A 12,548-nucleotide genomic window follows, 5' to 3' on the forward strand; every position below is an offset into this window, starting at 1 on the left:
AGAACGCAGGTCGGGGGTCTTATGGGTAACTAGCTGCTGCGTGGGTCAGGGCGTCATGTCCGGAACTCTGGTCTCGTGTTCAGCCTGTGGTGTGTGTGGTCTGCACAGCGGGGAGTTGACAAAAGTCGGGCACGAGACCAAAAAAACACCTAACCCTACACTATCCCTAAGGATTAGATTAGATTGATCAAGTCGAGCCCCCTTCTGTGGGATGGGGTTATAACAGAAATCCGGACAGTACTGGCATGCGTTATTCGGATTAGTCTAAGGGATAAAACATCACTCCATCCTCCATTAGCTTCCGTCGCAGAAGACGGCATGGGTTCGAATCCCATGTCGGGCACGAGGGGAGGGAACACTTTACTATCGCTCCCCAAATTGCTGCAGTTTTTGCTGCCGGATTTTGTCTTTTTGAAATGACGCCTTTTTCCTTGGTCGTGTTTGCATTATTAATGGGCTCGTACATGATACAGTGGATTTTAGTGTAGGACACGTCGCGATCACGGAATGTTCTGACTCCGGGTGGTCATTCGAGTTTTATCAAAGCCAACGTGCTAGACAAACTCATCAACAGGGTTAGGGTCTTCAACTTTTTGATTGTCTACCACGAAAGAAAAAAAAGAATCCAAAACAGAAGAGGGGGAGAAACATCTCAAAAAAAAAAAAGAAAAAAACATTCAAAATAACTGAGACCCTATATGTATGTTAGTCTCATCTCCAGATCGTGGTGGCGCCGCTTTTCTCTTTACATGTGCCATCGGCCAGAGAAGGGAGAAGGGAGGGCTGACTGGTTCATGGATAATCACTCGGTTTCCACCTCCTCTCGGGCTTAGCGGGGAAAGGCCACCCACCACTACATGCATCTACATGTAGCCACCACATAGCACGACCATTCCCTGGGGTGTTTATAGACTCATATACTTCCAACCACTCTGTGCGGTGTCTTCTGATCGTAGAATAAGAAGAGAGGACCAACACCAACGGCCGGGGGCAGAGAGTCTTGGTATGAGAGTTGTATCATATATTCTCACTCGGGCGCCAAGTAAAAACCCACCCAGCGCCCGCGATCCCAGACACAAGTACTTGTTTACCACGAAAAGAACCAGAAAATGCAAGTGACGGAAACAGGGATAGTTTGTATGAGAGATCACCGCCACTCCATACAAATAATCCTTGCCCTGAGCAACTGCATTTTCTGGTTCTTTTCGTGGTAAACGAGTACATGTATGAAGCGCCGGCTAAAACTCCCCCGAAGTCTTCTCCGACACATCTCAGGCATAGCCATCGGTCGTCCCAGGACGCCCGCGTGTCAATGGTCAAAGCGCATGTAAAGCTTCATACTCTAACTTTCACTCCGACTTAGAGATGATATCAAGTCACTGCGCACAAAACTTCATATTCCTAACAGATGAAGAAAAAAGTAAGAATAGGAAAAAGACACAAACACCCAAAGAATGAGAAGAGGCCAAAAACCAAACAGAACCCAAACTAAACCGGACCAAAAAAAAAAGAACATAAAAGAGACATCACCCTCCCCTCCGGTAAATGAGATCATCTCAAATGACCCCCAACTCTCCACTGTGCACTCTCCCCCTCATGCACCCCTCCCCCCCACCGCAAGACAAGATAAGAATGGTCAAAACAAAAGAAAAAAGGAGGCTAAGCTAAGCCCAACACGAAATCGACTCATAACTACAGTAGTATGCTATGGTCCGTGCTATCCAGACCGTTCTAACCTACACACAAAAAAAACTAAACACTTTTTTTCTGCTTCAATTATTTTCCGCCCTATACTCATTGCATGCATGCGCCCCACCCACCCCGCCCCACCCCGCCCCACCAACCCCCAACCTCGCTGCTAAATGGCAGTTATACTTCTACACGACAGTATAATACAGCCCCCTCATAGCCCCTCAGGTCAGTCAGTCGGTAGGCAGAGATAAGTTCATGAGCGCGCGCGCGCGCAAGCAAACACACATGCAACGCACCACCCCCCATCACTCCCACTCCAACGAGTCCCCGCCCGCCACGTTCCCATTCAAGCTCTCATAATTCTGCTGTGGCGGCGGCGGCGCCTGGGCGGCTCTCCCCCTCCCAGCGCCCCTGTCACCACCCCTCTGCGCCGGCCTCTGCGGCAGCGGGTGTCTCTGCTGCTGCTGCTGCTGCTGTCCCCGCGACGACGGATGCGGCTCCACCTGAACGCCTTCATATGCGTCCCAGCCGCTGCCTGACTCCTCTGCCTGCGGCGTCCCCCACTGGTCGTACACCGGCACACCGCCACCGCCATTACCATTACCATTGCTGTTCCCGTTTGAGCGCTGCGGCGGCGGCGCGGCTCGTGGAGGGTTTGGGCGCTGCGGTGGTGGCGCTTGTTGTTGTTGTTGTTGCTGCTGGGGAGGCGGCGCGGGCGCTCGCCCGTTGAGTCTGCCGTACGAGTCTTCACCGCCGCCGCCGCCGCCGCCTCTTCCGCCACCGCGACCGCCGCGACCACCTCGGCCACCTCGGCCGCCACGACTACTGACTTTGCTGGCGAGCATGGCGTCGATGACGTCTTGCGGGATTGTGCCTGCCACTGGGGCGGGCCCTGTGACGGGGGCTGAGTTTGCGAGGATACTCTTTCCACCGTCCTCCGTGAGACGCTTCCGTACTTTGATCTTGAGGTATCCCATCCCGAGCTTTCTCACGTCCTCAGTGTCTTCGTCTTCGTCGTCTTCGTCTTCAGGCTGGTCCTCGTAGTAGCTGTCCTGCTCAAAGTCGTTTGTGGAGACGATGCCGGCAGGGGCAAAGACGTATGCTTCGCCCTCGTTAAGGGCCACAATGCGGGCGAGGAGGGAGAGCGCGTTGGTGTCGGACTCCACGGCGACGGCCGCGAGATGGCGCTTCATGAAGGCGAGCCATTCGGGGGAGGTGAAGCGGTGGGCGATGATGATGTTGCAAAGGTCGAGGAGCTTGGGGGAGATAGTGGGCTCTTGGGTGGAAATGAGGACGCGGGTGGCGAGATGGCGTTGTTGACGGATGACGGAGAGGAGGTTGTCTGTCAGCTTTTGGGCGGGGGAGGTAGAGGTCATGTACTGGTTTTTATGTGTTAGTTATTGTAGATTGTGGGATAGAGGAAAGGGGAGAGAAGTTACCTTGTGAGCTTCATCAAGAGCAATTACTCGTCCATACTTTACATCCTTCTCCAGAAATAGCCCCACACAGATATCAAATAACGCACACGCACTCGCCTCATCCACAAACGGATCACTCAAATCCACAATCGTAATTACTCCCGGCGTAAAATCCCACACCTCGTCCGCGCCCTCCCGCATCTCCAAAAAGCTCTCCAAGATCTCCAACCGCAGCGTCAGCGGGCCCCTCTGCATAGGCGTCAGATCCGCCTGCAGGATCATATCTCGAAACAGCCTATAGTCGAACCCCGAGCCGTAGATGCTACTCGCCGTCGCCAGCTCGCGCAGGATCTTGCGCACGTACTCCATGTACAGTGGCGGATGGTCCGAGTTCTTGTCGACAGACATGAGAGAGAGCATGCGCTCGATGTTGAGGTCGGACTGCTTCAGCTTGAGCGGCTTGACGATGAGGTTTTGTGAGGCGATGCCGGAGTAGAGGCGCGACATCTGGGGGTAGTTCGATGAGGAAACTAAGATGCGCACGGGCATGTGCGTGGCCAGATATGCAGCTTCACAGGGGCGGAGGGCATTGGCGCTGTTATTGATGTCGAAATGAAAGACCATTGCCGTGAGGGGATTGGGGAGAGCCCCGAGTATGGGTGACTTTACAAGCATATTTTCTACAATATCTCACATTAGCACACATTCTCTCCATGAAGCAATTATATAGAAAATGCCGTAAAAAGAAGAAAGAAAGAAAAAAAAACTCACCAAGCATACAGGCCAACGTATGACTCTTCCCCGACCCCTGCAGCCCACAAATAAACGCAGACCACGGCGCATTCCCGTTCAAAAACACCCTGGGATCCCCCTTCTTCTCGGGCTTCCTCGCGCCGTCATAGTAGCCGCTGTCGTCGCTGCTGCTGTCGCCCGACCGCTTCCGCACATCCCCGGGGTCAACGAGCTCCAATGCGCGCCCGAGCAGCCCGTATTGGTTTAGTGCGGCAGGACAGTGCTTATCGACGAAAAGGCCTGCGGCCGCAGTGAACACGGGGGTGGTGATGAGGGAGTGTCGTTGGGATGCAAGGGAGACGTCGTGGTGCGAGCCGGCGCCGTTGGGGCCGGAGGGGGCCTCGCCGAGCAGACTGAGCTGCTGGTAGAGGTTCGCAGCGAGGTTTTGGGAGAAGCTGCGTGCCATTGCTGTGTGTGCGATGGTGTGGTGGTGATGGTGGGGGGGAGGGGGGAATAGGATGGATTTGGTTGTGGAAAGAGAGCGAGGTTAGGTGGAGAAGATGACACAGCACTACTGCTGGAGGAGAAGGAAGAAGAGATGGCTAAGAGCACGAAAAGGCCAGAATCGGTGATATGTCAGCTTAGCGGGGAAGAAGACGGCGAAGGAAAGACCAGTGCAGTGTTTGGCGGCCTTCTTTATATACATCAAGTACAGACTCAAAGAGATACATCTAATCTCAGCTTTTCTGTGCACTGAGGGGTTAAACCCAACACGCACGCAGCTACCCGCGTGAATGCAGGCAGCCAGGCAGGCAGCAGTACTGTAACCTCCTCTTATTTCTTCCTCTTCTACACATTAAACCATACCCAATATGATATTCTCAACAATGCCCCTCCTCTATCCCCTCATGATTGGGTATAAATGCGATTAATTCAGGCAATCACCCAGTTTCACCCACCTCCCTCCCTCCCCCCGCAATCTCAGGCGTCCCACTATCTCTCCTCCGGGGGGCTCAAGAGGTGGGGAGAGGGGTTTAAACCCGAATGCGAAAGAAAGCGCGGGAGCAAAAGGCAGAAGGGACGCCTTGACAGAAAACTATGAATCGAGCTGCGATATGAGGTCAAGGTTACAACGATGCTTGCTTGTTTGGGGCTGCAGGTCAGATTCAGGCACCCAACCTAGGATTCTTGATGACTAAGCAACAAAGACAGACAGACAGGCGGAACCCCAACACCCACAACTCCGGAGGTTTTGGGTGACCTACATACATCAGCGATGGATGCGGGCGTCTTCCGAGACATTTCTCGGGTCTACTCTGGGTCAAAAACAATGCGGTGTGACGCCATGGTGCATGCTGAGATGTGGGTCATAGACGATCACTCGTTAGTCTTGGATCATAAGCCATCACTCGGTCGATAGGTCGGGGGTGAAAAACTACATGTACCCCAACCGAAGTCGCCTCACTTTATCAGCAGAACAATCCAAATTTTAAACAACAAAACGGTCGTACCATAGCCACAATTTAATTCTTTCATCTCGCACTTAACGAAAACTGAGGCTAGTCATACCAGTTCGTGGATAATGTCTTTTTTTCACTTCACACACCATTACATGTATATAGAGTATCCCTTAAGCTCTCGATGCTGACCCCCTATAAGAGAGGAATTAAATTGCTATGAGAGATCTATTAGTAAAGCCACACAATAATTTGTTTTAGGGGGGGGGGGGGGTGGTCAGCATTTGTTACCAGACGAAGGGATACTTTTCGCTTCCCACAATCCATCAACTAACCGATACCCATCATACATGGACAGGATCAGCAATATGTATATGATCTCCGACCACTCAAATCCTCCCATAGCAATATTCATCATAACCAACTGGCATAGCGGTTTGTTTTCAGGGTTATCGAGCCTAGGGCCCGCCTATATCGATTAAGCTATATACATAGAACACAAGAGAGCTTACGGTTCTATTAATAAATCTTTCGTCATCGTTCTCTAGTGCCAAGAGGGACCCGAGGACACGCTTCAAAACAAAAAAAAAAGATTTCGACAAAACCGTTGCAACGCCTCCCTCTCCTCTTCCGCCCTTCGTGGCCGGCGACCACATCGATATTTCCCTACGTTTCTTAGCGATAATATCAACCATCAAAATGTACTCAATACTCAATCCTTGACCGTTCAAACCTTCCCGTAACACTCATCAAAACCATCGGGCAAAGCGGTTTACTTTGAGAATTATCGAGAATAAAAGAGTTTATTTCTCTATAAATAGACTTGAGGACACGTTTCAACTTTGTTTTCGACAAAACCGTTGCAACGTCTCCCTCTCCTCTTTTACCCTTCGTGGCTGGCGACCACATCGATATCTCCCTACATTTCCTAGCAATATCAAGTCATCCAAATGTACTCGATACTGAATCTCTGCCCGTTCAAATCCTCCCATACCAATCATCGGGTACACCGGTCTACTTCGAGAATTATCGAGAACAAGAAAGTTCATTCCTCAATTAATAGACTTAAGGACACGTTTCAAAACCTTTTTTAATTTTTTTAATTTTTTTTAATTTTTTTATTTCTTTCTACAACGTCTCCCCTTCCAACCTTTGTGGGCGCCAACCACATCGGTATCCCCCCGAAAATACAATGCGGGGATCCGGCCCTCTACTATTCCAAACTCCTCCCTCCTATACTATGTCTCTACAAATCATCCTCTAAGACCTTCCCTCTTCCAGACTTTGTGGTTGCCGTCACAAAGCGAGGAAAAGACGATGGAGGTGAAAGGGGAGGGCATATACTCTTCAATACTTTGTGTTCACAGCCACAAAGTGAGGAAGAGATAAAGACAAGTGAGGAGAGAAAAGAAAAATAGGAAGAGGCATCCAAGCTTACCATTATTTTGCTACAACCCAATGAACCTCCGTTAAGATGATCCCCTAATAAGTGCATTCATCCTGGATTTTCAACTCTTCCGGGTCGTACAAACGCGGGATATCCCTCGGTATCCCGAAATAATCCACAGTGCTGTACACATACCCATTGTATACTGGTGTTGTCGCCTCCGCCTCCGCCACCCCCTCTCCCTCTTCCTCACTGTGAGCACTATCACTGTCACTGTTGTTGGTCCTCCTCTTCAGAACACTCGGCTTCGGAAAGTCAGTGTTGCTGTTGCTGATTCTGTTCCGTTGCCTGAACAGTGTTTTGAGCTCCTGGCAAACCCAGTTGACTTGAGCGACGTGACGCAGTGTCACGAGCTCGTCAGTGTACGGGTGGGGTTTAAGGAGGTGAGGAAGTGTGATAATGGTGGTGGTGCTGGTAGACATCTTTGGGTCTTTGACTCGTACAGGTTGTGGAGGGATGTTGTTGTTGTGGTTATTCGTGATATTGTGGTTGTTGTGGTTATTCGCGATAATGGATTAAGAATATTGATAATGAATTAAGAATGGAGAGAAGATCGTTTTAAATAGATGTGAGGAGAGAAGACAGCTGTCGTTCAAGGCCCATTGTGAAACACTTGTCACCTTAAATCCGTAGACAGATACATCTGTTTTCTCCTCATAGCTGTTATGTTCCATCATGGTGATGATTTGTCTTTTGACGGTTTCCAGTGAGAATGAAGACACATGTAGGCTGTGATATCTATGTGGCCTCCTCCTGATCTGTGGTTAACTACCTGCTGATGTGGTATTTGAAACGAGACAGAAGGTCTTCGTGGAGCAAGATTTGACAGACCAGGTCCTCATGCTTCACTCAAGATATGGTCTCTCTGTTGAAGCCAACTTACACGCCGTGATTATCTACGCCGGAATGTTAGCAGAGGTAAGATTTCGAGTGACGAGACAGAACAGATAGCAAGCAGAGACGTAGCTGAGTGTCCTTAAGATGGTGATGATGATGGCTTTTATACATCGTGGCGGCCAAGTGTGTATTTGTTGGAGCTCCTCAGCTTGACGCAGCGAGCAGATGAAGACAGAAAATGGTGTTTCGGAGTACTTAGCACACACTAGAGCTTGTTGACACCGTGTTGTGCTAGAAGGTTCTGGGTCCGGGTCTAAGGATGGAAGTATCCGATGTAGTCTCTAGGGGTGCTTACCTCGATGATGAACAGTACTGTAATCCAACGTGTGGTATGTGTATCTTTGAACATTCCCCACTTAAATGCTATACTCCCCAGTCCATACAATGGCTCACCAAACGCCAAGCTAACCTCCAACCAACCCACCCTTGACCACAACCATCTCCCTCCTCCCAAACCACGCCAACCAAAATCTCTAGCAGGCCCTTAACTTCTCCACATTCGTGGTTGAAAAAGATAACCTACTCTCAGCATTTGTATGTGTTACCTCCCACACACACACATCACCCAGCGAGGAGATCTAACAGCAAGGTCCTAATTTGATCTACTTCTGTGGTCAAGAGGGAATAACTTCGTCGCTCGCTACCCCACCCTTGCTGTGTTGTGTGGCGATGGGAGAGAGTGATTTTTGCCCGGCGCGTACTGTACCGTGCTGTGCTGGTCTTTTGTGGCTGGGACGGATGTGCATGGACTTACATGTTTTCCTTTTAGTCCTCGAGGGGTAGATAGAGTGGAGTGGTGGGGATATGACTTCGGGCATTTAGAGAGTTAGGCGGTGATGATCAAAACTTAGAATATAATCTATGGGGGGGTCTCTGACAACTGGAGTCTAGTCCCTACGCTGGGCGTAGTTTTTTCCTAGAAGGTAAGACGACTGGCGCCCCTCCGCTAAACTGGAAGCAGGAAGGAAGGAGCAAGAGAATAGGGGCCAAGTGACCTCAATAGCGGACGACCGTAACTACATGTAGCCCGCACTCACAATGAGAGCGGCGAGAACGGTACTGTATGTACACTGTGCAAGCCCCATGTGTGACCCCATATACATACAAACCCGAGCAAGAAAAAGTGATCAAATCCGGCAGCAAAAACTGCAGCAATTTGGGGAGCGATGGTATAGTGTTCCCTCCCCTCGTGCCCGACATGGGATTCGAACCCATGCCGTCTTCTGCGACGGAAGCTAATGGAGGATGGAGTGATGTTTTATCCCTTAGACTAATCCGAATAACGCATGCCAGTACTGTACGAATTTTTGTTATAACCCCATCCCCCCGAAGGGGGCTCGACTTGATCAATCTAATCTAATCGTTATCTTTACTGAGATAAAGTAGAGATGGTCCCGATAAACCAAGACGTGGGATAAAAGTAGAGGCGCAGACGAAAATATTCTTAGCGTGGGAGTTTCACACCATGGCCAGTAAGACCAAAGACACAAAAACAAGCCGGATTCGCTGTATGTGCTATGACCTGTACAACTACTATATTTTCACCCAGGCGCAACGGACATTTACACCGAAATTTCTTCTCTAGCGTGATCTACTCTAGGGCCGGCTAGGCTGCCAGTGCGTTTTGTTTACGCTCCCATCTCTCTACACCACTTCATCTCCCTTCAGGACCACCCCCACTCCCCCCGTCTACCCTCATCTCCCTTTATGTCCACTCTCATCTTCCACTCTCTCAACCTCTCTCCGACGCACAGATGCCTCAGAACAGCTGACGATGAACCCAGCTCCTACTCTCCCCCGGCCCCGGTTAGAGCCTTCCTAGCTAGACGTCCGGAGGTGGTGCCAGCCGAACAGGAGCGAACTACCCCGTGTCGATGAAGGTCTTTCTGCCGAGACTTTTCTCACCTTCCCGCCCTGACCGAGAGCGCCTATCCAACCGACCAATCCACACTGTGTCACTTTGGGGCGCTCACACCTCCGAGGTGCATGAGACGAGTGAGATTCTGTGAAGAAGAGACACAAGTCGCTTACCGTGATGTCTTCCATCATATCGTGAAGAAAGTTTTATGTTGGTCAGGCTTCGACTAACTGCTTAAACTAGTGGCCGGAGTAGATGAAGAACCAGTGTGCATCTTCGAGTGGCCGATCGACCCGAGTGATGGTTTGTGATCGAACCGATCCGCTTGGCACTTCTTACCCCCGGTGGTTCCATTGGTTGCATGCCCCATTATATCATCCTCGGGGGATCTTGAGCACGCTACCATATCGAATCCGAAGCTAAAGGAGTTGGATAACGTACCGATTTCGGTGTGCGTGGGCTGGGGCTCTGTGTTTGAGTGGTTGGCCAGCTCAGTACTCGTTACAATTAAACATACACATACCAAACAAAGAAGAAGAAGTGGAAAGAGAAAACGCAGCAAAAGAACCAACCCAGGACTCAATAGGCAGGAATACTACTCTAGCACGATAAGACTACTTGTGAAAGCATTCGACCAAAGCACAGACCTACGGGAATTGGTCGCAGATGAATTACACTAATATTGACCAAATAGTTTTATTATTTACTTCTAGAGGTAGTGGTCATGGATTATTTGCTCTCAAGGCTTGTCTTCACTTTCTCCACGAGCTGGATAGGGCACTAGGCAGAGCAGCGCTACGCGGTCCTCTAGATCCCAGCCGCGAAAGGAAATGGTTATATACCGTTGATATCATAAGTTCATACAGTCAGTACCATTGCGCCAAAACAATCAATACATACATGTATATACACCCCACCCTTCCCCGCTCTAAGAAAAACAGAATTACGCCCCCAACATTCCCCCCCCCCCCCCCCCGCCCCCATCACCACCACCAAAACACCACCACCACTAAAACACCACCAACACGACCAACACCACCACGCCCACCAGCGCCACACCCACGATACCCACCCCCGCCACCACCGCATGCCCCACCACCTCCACCCTCCCCGTCCCACTGCTACTCCCCGTTCCATTCTCCGCCTCCGCCACCAGCGCATTAAGTATATTCTGTGTCGGCAGCGGGCGCAGATGCGTTGTTGCCGCCGCCACCTCCGGGAAGGCCGAGTTCATTGGGACGCCGCTGACAGTGGCGGGGATGGTGGCGTTGGGGGGCGCGGTGATGCCGAGTGCGCGGAGGAGGTGCGGGGGCGGCGGGTAGTGCGTGTGCCCGTGGGTGTGGCAGAGCGTGTAGAGGGTTGTGAAGTAGGTTTCGCTGCGGGGTGTGTTAGTGTGTGTGGTGGTGGGATGAATGGGGTGGGAGGAGGGGAGGGGGTAAAAGTACACGGAAGAGCTGTTCCCGGCGCAGGACCGGAGCACGCATGGGATTATGGAGGCGAGGAGGTGCCGGTCGGTGCAGAGGCAGCTGATGGTGTTTGTGAAGTCGTTTTCGCTAGTTTGTGGAGGATTTATTGCGCACTAACATACATGTCACTCTTGGTTAACTTTGTGTCCAAGGCTGTAGAAATGAGTGTTTCGGGGAGGGATGTACTAGTGGGACGTTGGACATGTCGGTCTTGTCTTCGCAGGCCTGCACGCATGGTGGGCTGTCGGGGGTGGGGAATATTAGTGTTGCGAGGATGGGTGTGAGGTGGAATGATAGCAGGAGGAGAAGCCCGAGAGGGGGGTGCATGGTGGTAGTAGTGGGAGTTGTGTTGTATGGGAGGGTTGCAGTAGCTAGCTGGCTGCGTGTAAGTATAAGTTATAGTACTCGGTCTATAGTACTAAAACTATAGTTGTAGTGGACACTAGTGGTAATTACCGGTACTAGTAGTCGATCTCAGTAGCACTAACCAGTAGCAATCAACAATTAGTAGCTTCAATAGTAGCTGGTAATGACCGTTGCGACAACAAAAGAGAAAATTCGTAAAAACTAAAAAGCGTTCGGGTATTACGCGATAAAACAACGGGATCTACATTGGTTTTAATACTGGGGATACAATTTCACGGTGAGGGTTGTGGTTGTGGTTGTGGTTGTGGCTTTACCGGGGGCCGGGCGCGGGGAGGGACCGGTGGAGGGGAGTTGAATTTGGAGCTGGGGGTTATGTCAGCTGCGCCGCGGGGGGTTTGGGGTTTACATCATGAGGGAGGATAATGGAATGGGTAGTGAGAGGATGAGATTTTGAAGAGGCTTTTATTACACAGTTGGCTATGGAGAGAGAAATAGTCGATACAAAGCTCCTCTACATACTTATATCGTGATATCCCATGAAGCAGCCAAGTAACGAAACAAAAAAACCGCCAAGACCACCGATCAGCGCTCCGACTACCCATTCCGAATTCTCCGCACAGGGGGCCCTTTCGACAGGGATCCGCAGCCTTAACACAAGGCTTGATTTTTTTTTTTACATTTGCGGGTTTTCGCTAGTGCCCGAAACCGTTTATGACAAGCCTTTTTTCCTCTCCGCCGTTAGTTTGAGCCTCATGTTGAATCCGGGCATCCGATATCCGGGAGTGCGGCATTTCAGATCTGGTATGGGCGGGCGAGGGGTGGAGGGAAAGGAAGAGGGATTGGTAGGGTGGGCGGAGATGGGGATACACCGAATGAGTGAGTGGGGATTAGAATGAGGTGGGCTCTGAACGGTGCAGGTGTGTTTATGCGATGGGAGGGAAGGGAAGGGTTTGGCAGCTGCGCGGACAAGAGATGTTTGGTGCAGGATGCTGTGATCCTTGCTCAAGGGTGGATGAGTGTGGCGGGTATTCTGGAGAGTGTTTGTGCTTGTACCTTGATGTACCTACTTGTTACTACATGTACTCTGCCGTGATTACAATGCCCTATAAGACGGCATCCACGCGTACGATGTTAGATAGTGCTCTTCTCACATTAGAGTGAGAGTGAGCAATAGAGGATACGTAGCCCCCCCAAGACCAAAGTCCGATGGCCAAG

At 50.8% G+C, this 12,548-nt stretch overlaps 3 protein-coding genes across 3 annotated transcripts; all 3 read right to left on the reverse strand.

The window, feature by feature from the left end:
* Window positions 1–1,997: 1,997 nt before the first annotated feature.
* On the reverse strand, window positions 1,998–4,308 carry LAJ45_04958 (uncharacterized protein; the record flags this gene model as incomplete). The annotated part of the gene is made up of 3 exons (XM_046114533.1): window positions 1,998–3,071; window positions 3,132–3,790; window positions 3,882–4,308. 3 exons carry the CDS (start codon window positions 4,306–4,308, stop codon window positions 1,998–2,000), a joined length of 2,160 nt encoding a protein of 719 aa, XP_045972082.1.
* Window positions 4,309–6,781: 2,473 nt separating this feature from the next.
* LAJ45_04959 (uncharacterized protein) lies at window positions 6,782–7,168 on the reverse strand (the record flags this gene model as incomplete). The annotated part of the gene is made up of 1 exon (XM_046114534.1): window positions 6,782–7,168. The coding sequence occupies one exon, from the start codon at window positions 7,166–7,168 to the stop codon at window positions 6,782–6,784; it is 387 nt and encodes a 128-aa protein (XP_045972083.1).
* Window positions 7,169–10,510: 3,342 nt separating this feature from the next.
* On the reverse strand, window positions 10,511–11,294 carry LAJ45_04960 (uncharacterized protein; the record flags this gene model as incomplete). Its single annotated transcript, XM_046114535.1, has 3 exons — window positions 10,511–10,877; window positions 10,947–11,080; window positions 11,154–11,294. The coding sequence occupies 3 exons, from the start codon at window positions 11,292–11,294 to the stop codon at window positions 10,511–10,513; spliced, it is 642 nt and encodes a 213-aa protein (XP_045972084.1).
* Between the last annotated feature and the right edge of the window lie 1,254 nt (window positions 11,295–12,548).

Source organism: Morchella importuna, assembly GCF_003444635.1.
Source record: "Morchella importuna strain M04M26 chromosome Unknown Morimp01GS013, whole genome shotgun sequence".
NCBI lineage: Eukaryota > Fungi > Ascomycota > Pezizomycetes > Pezizales > Morchellaceae > Morchella > Morchella importuna.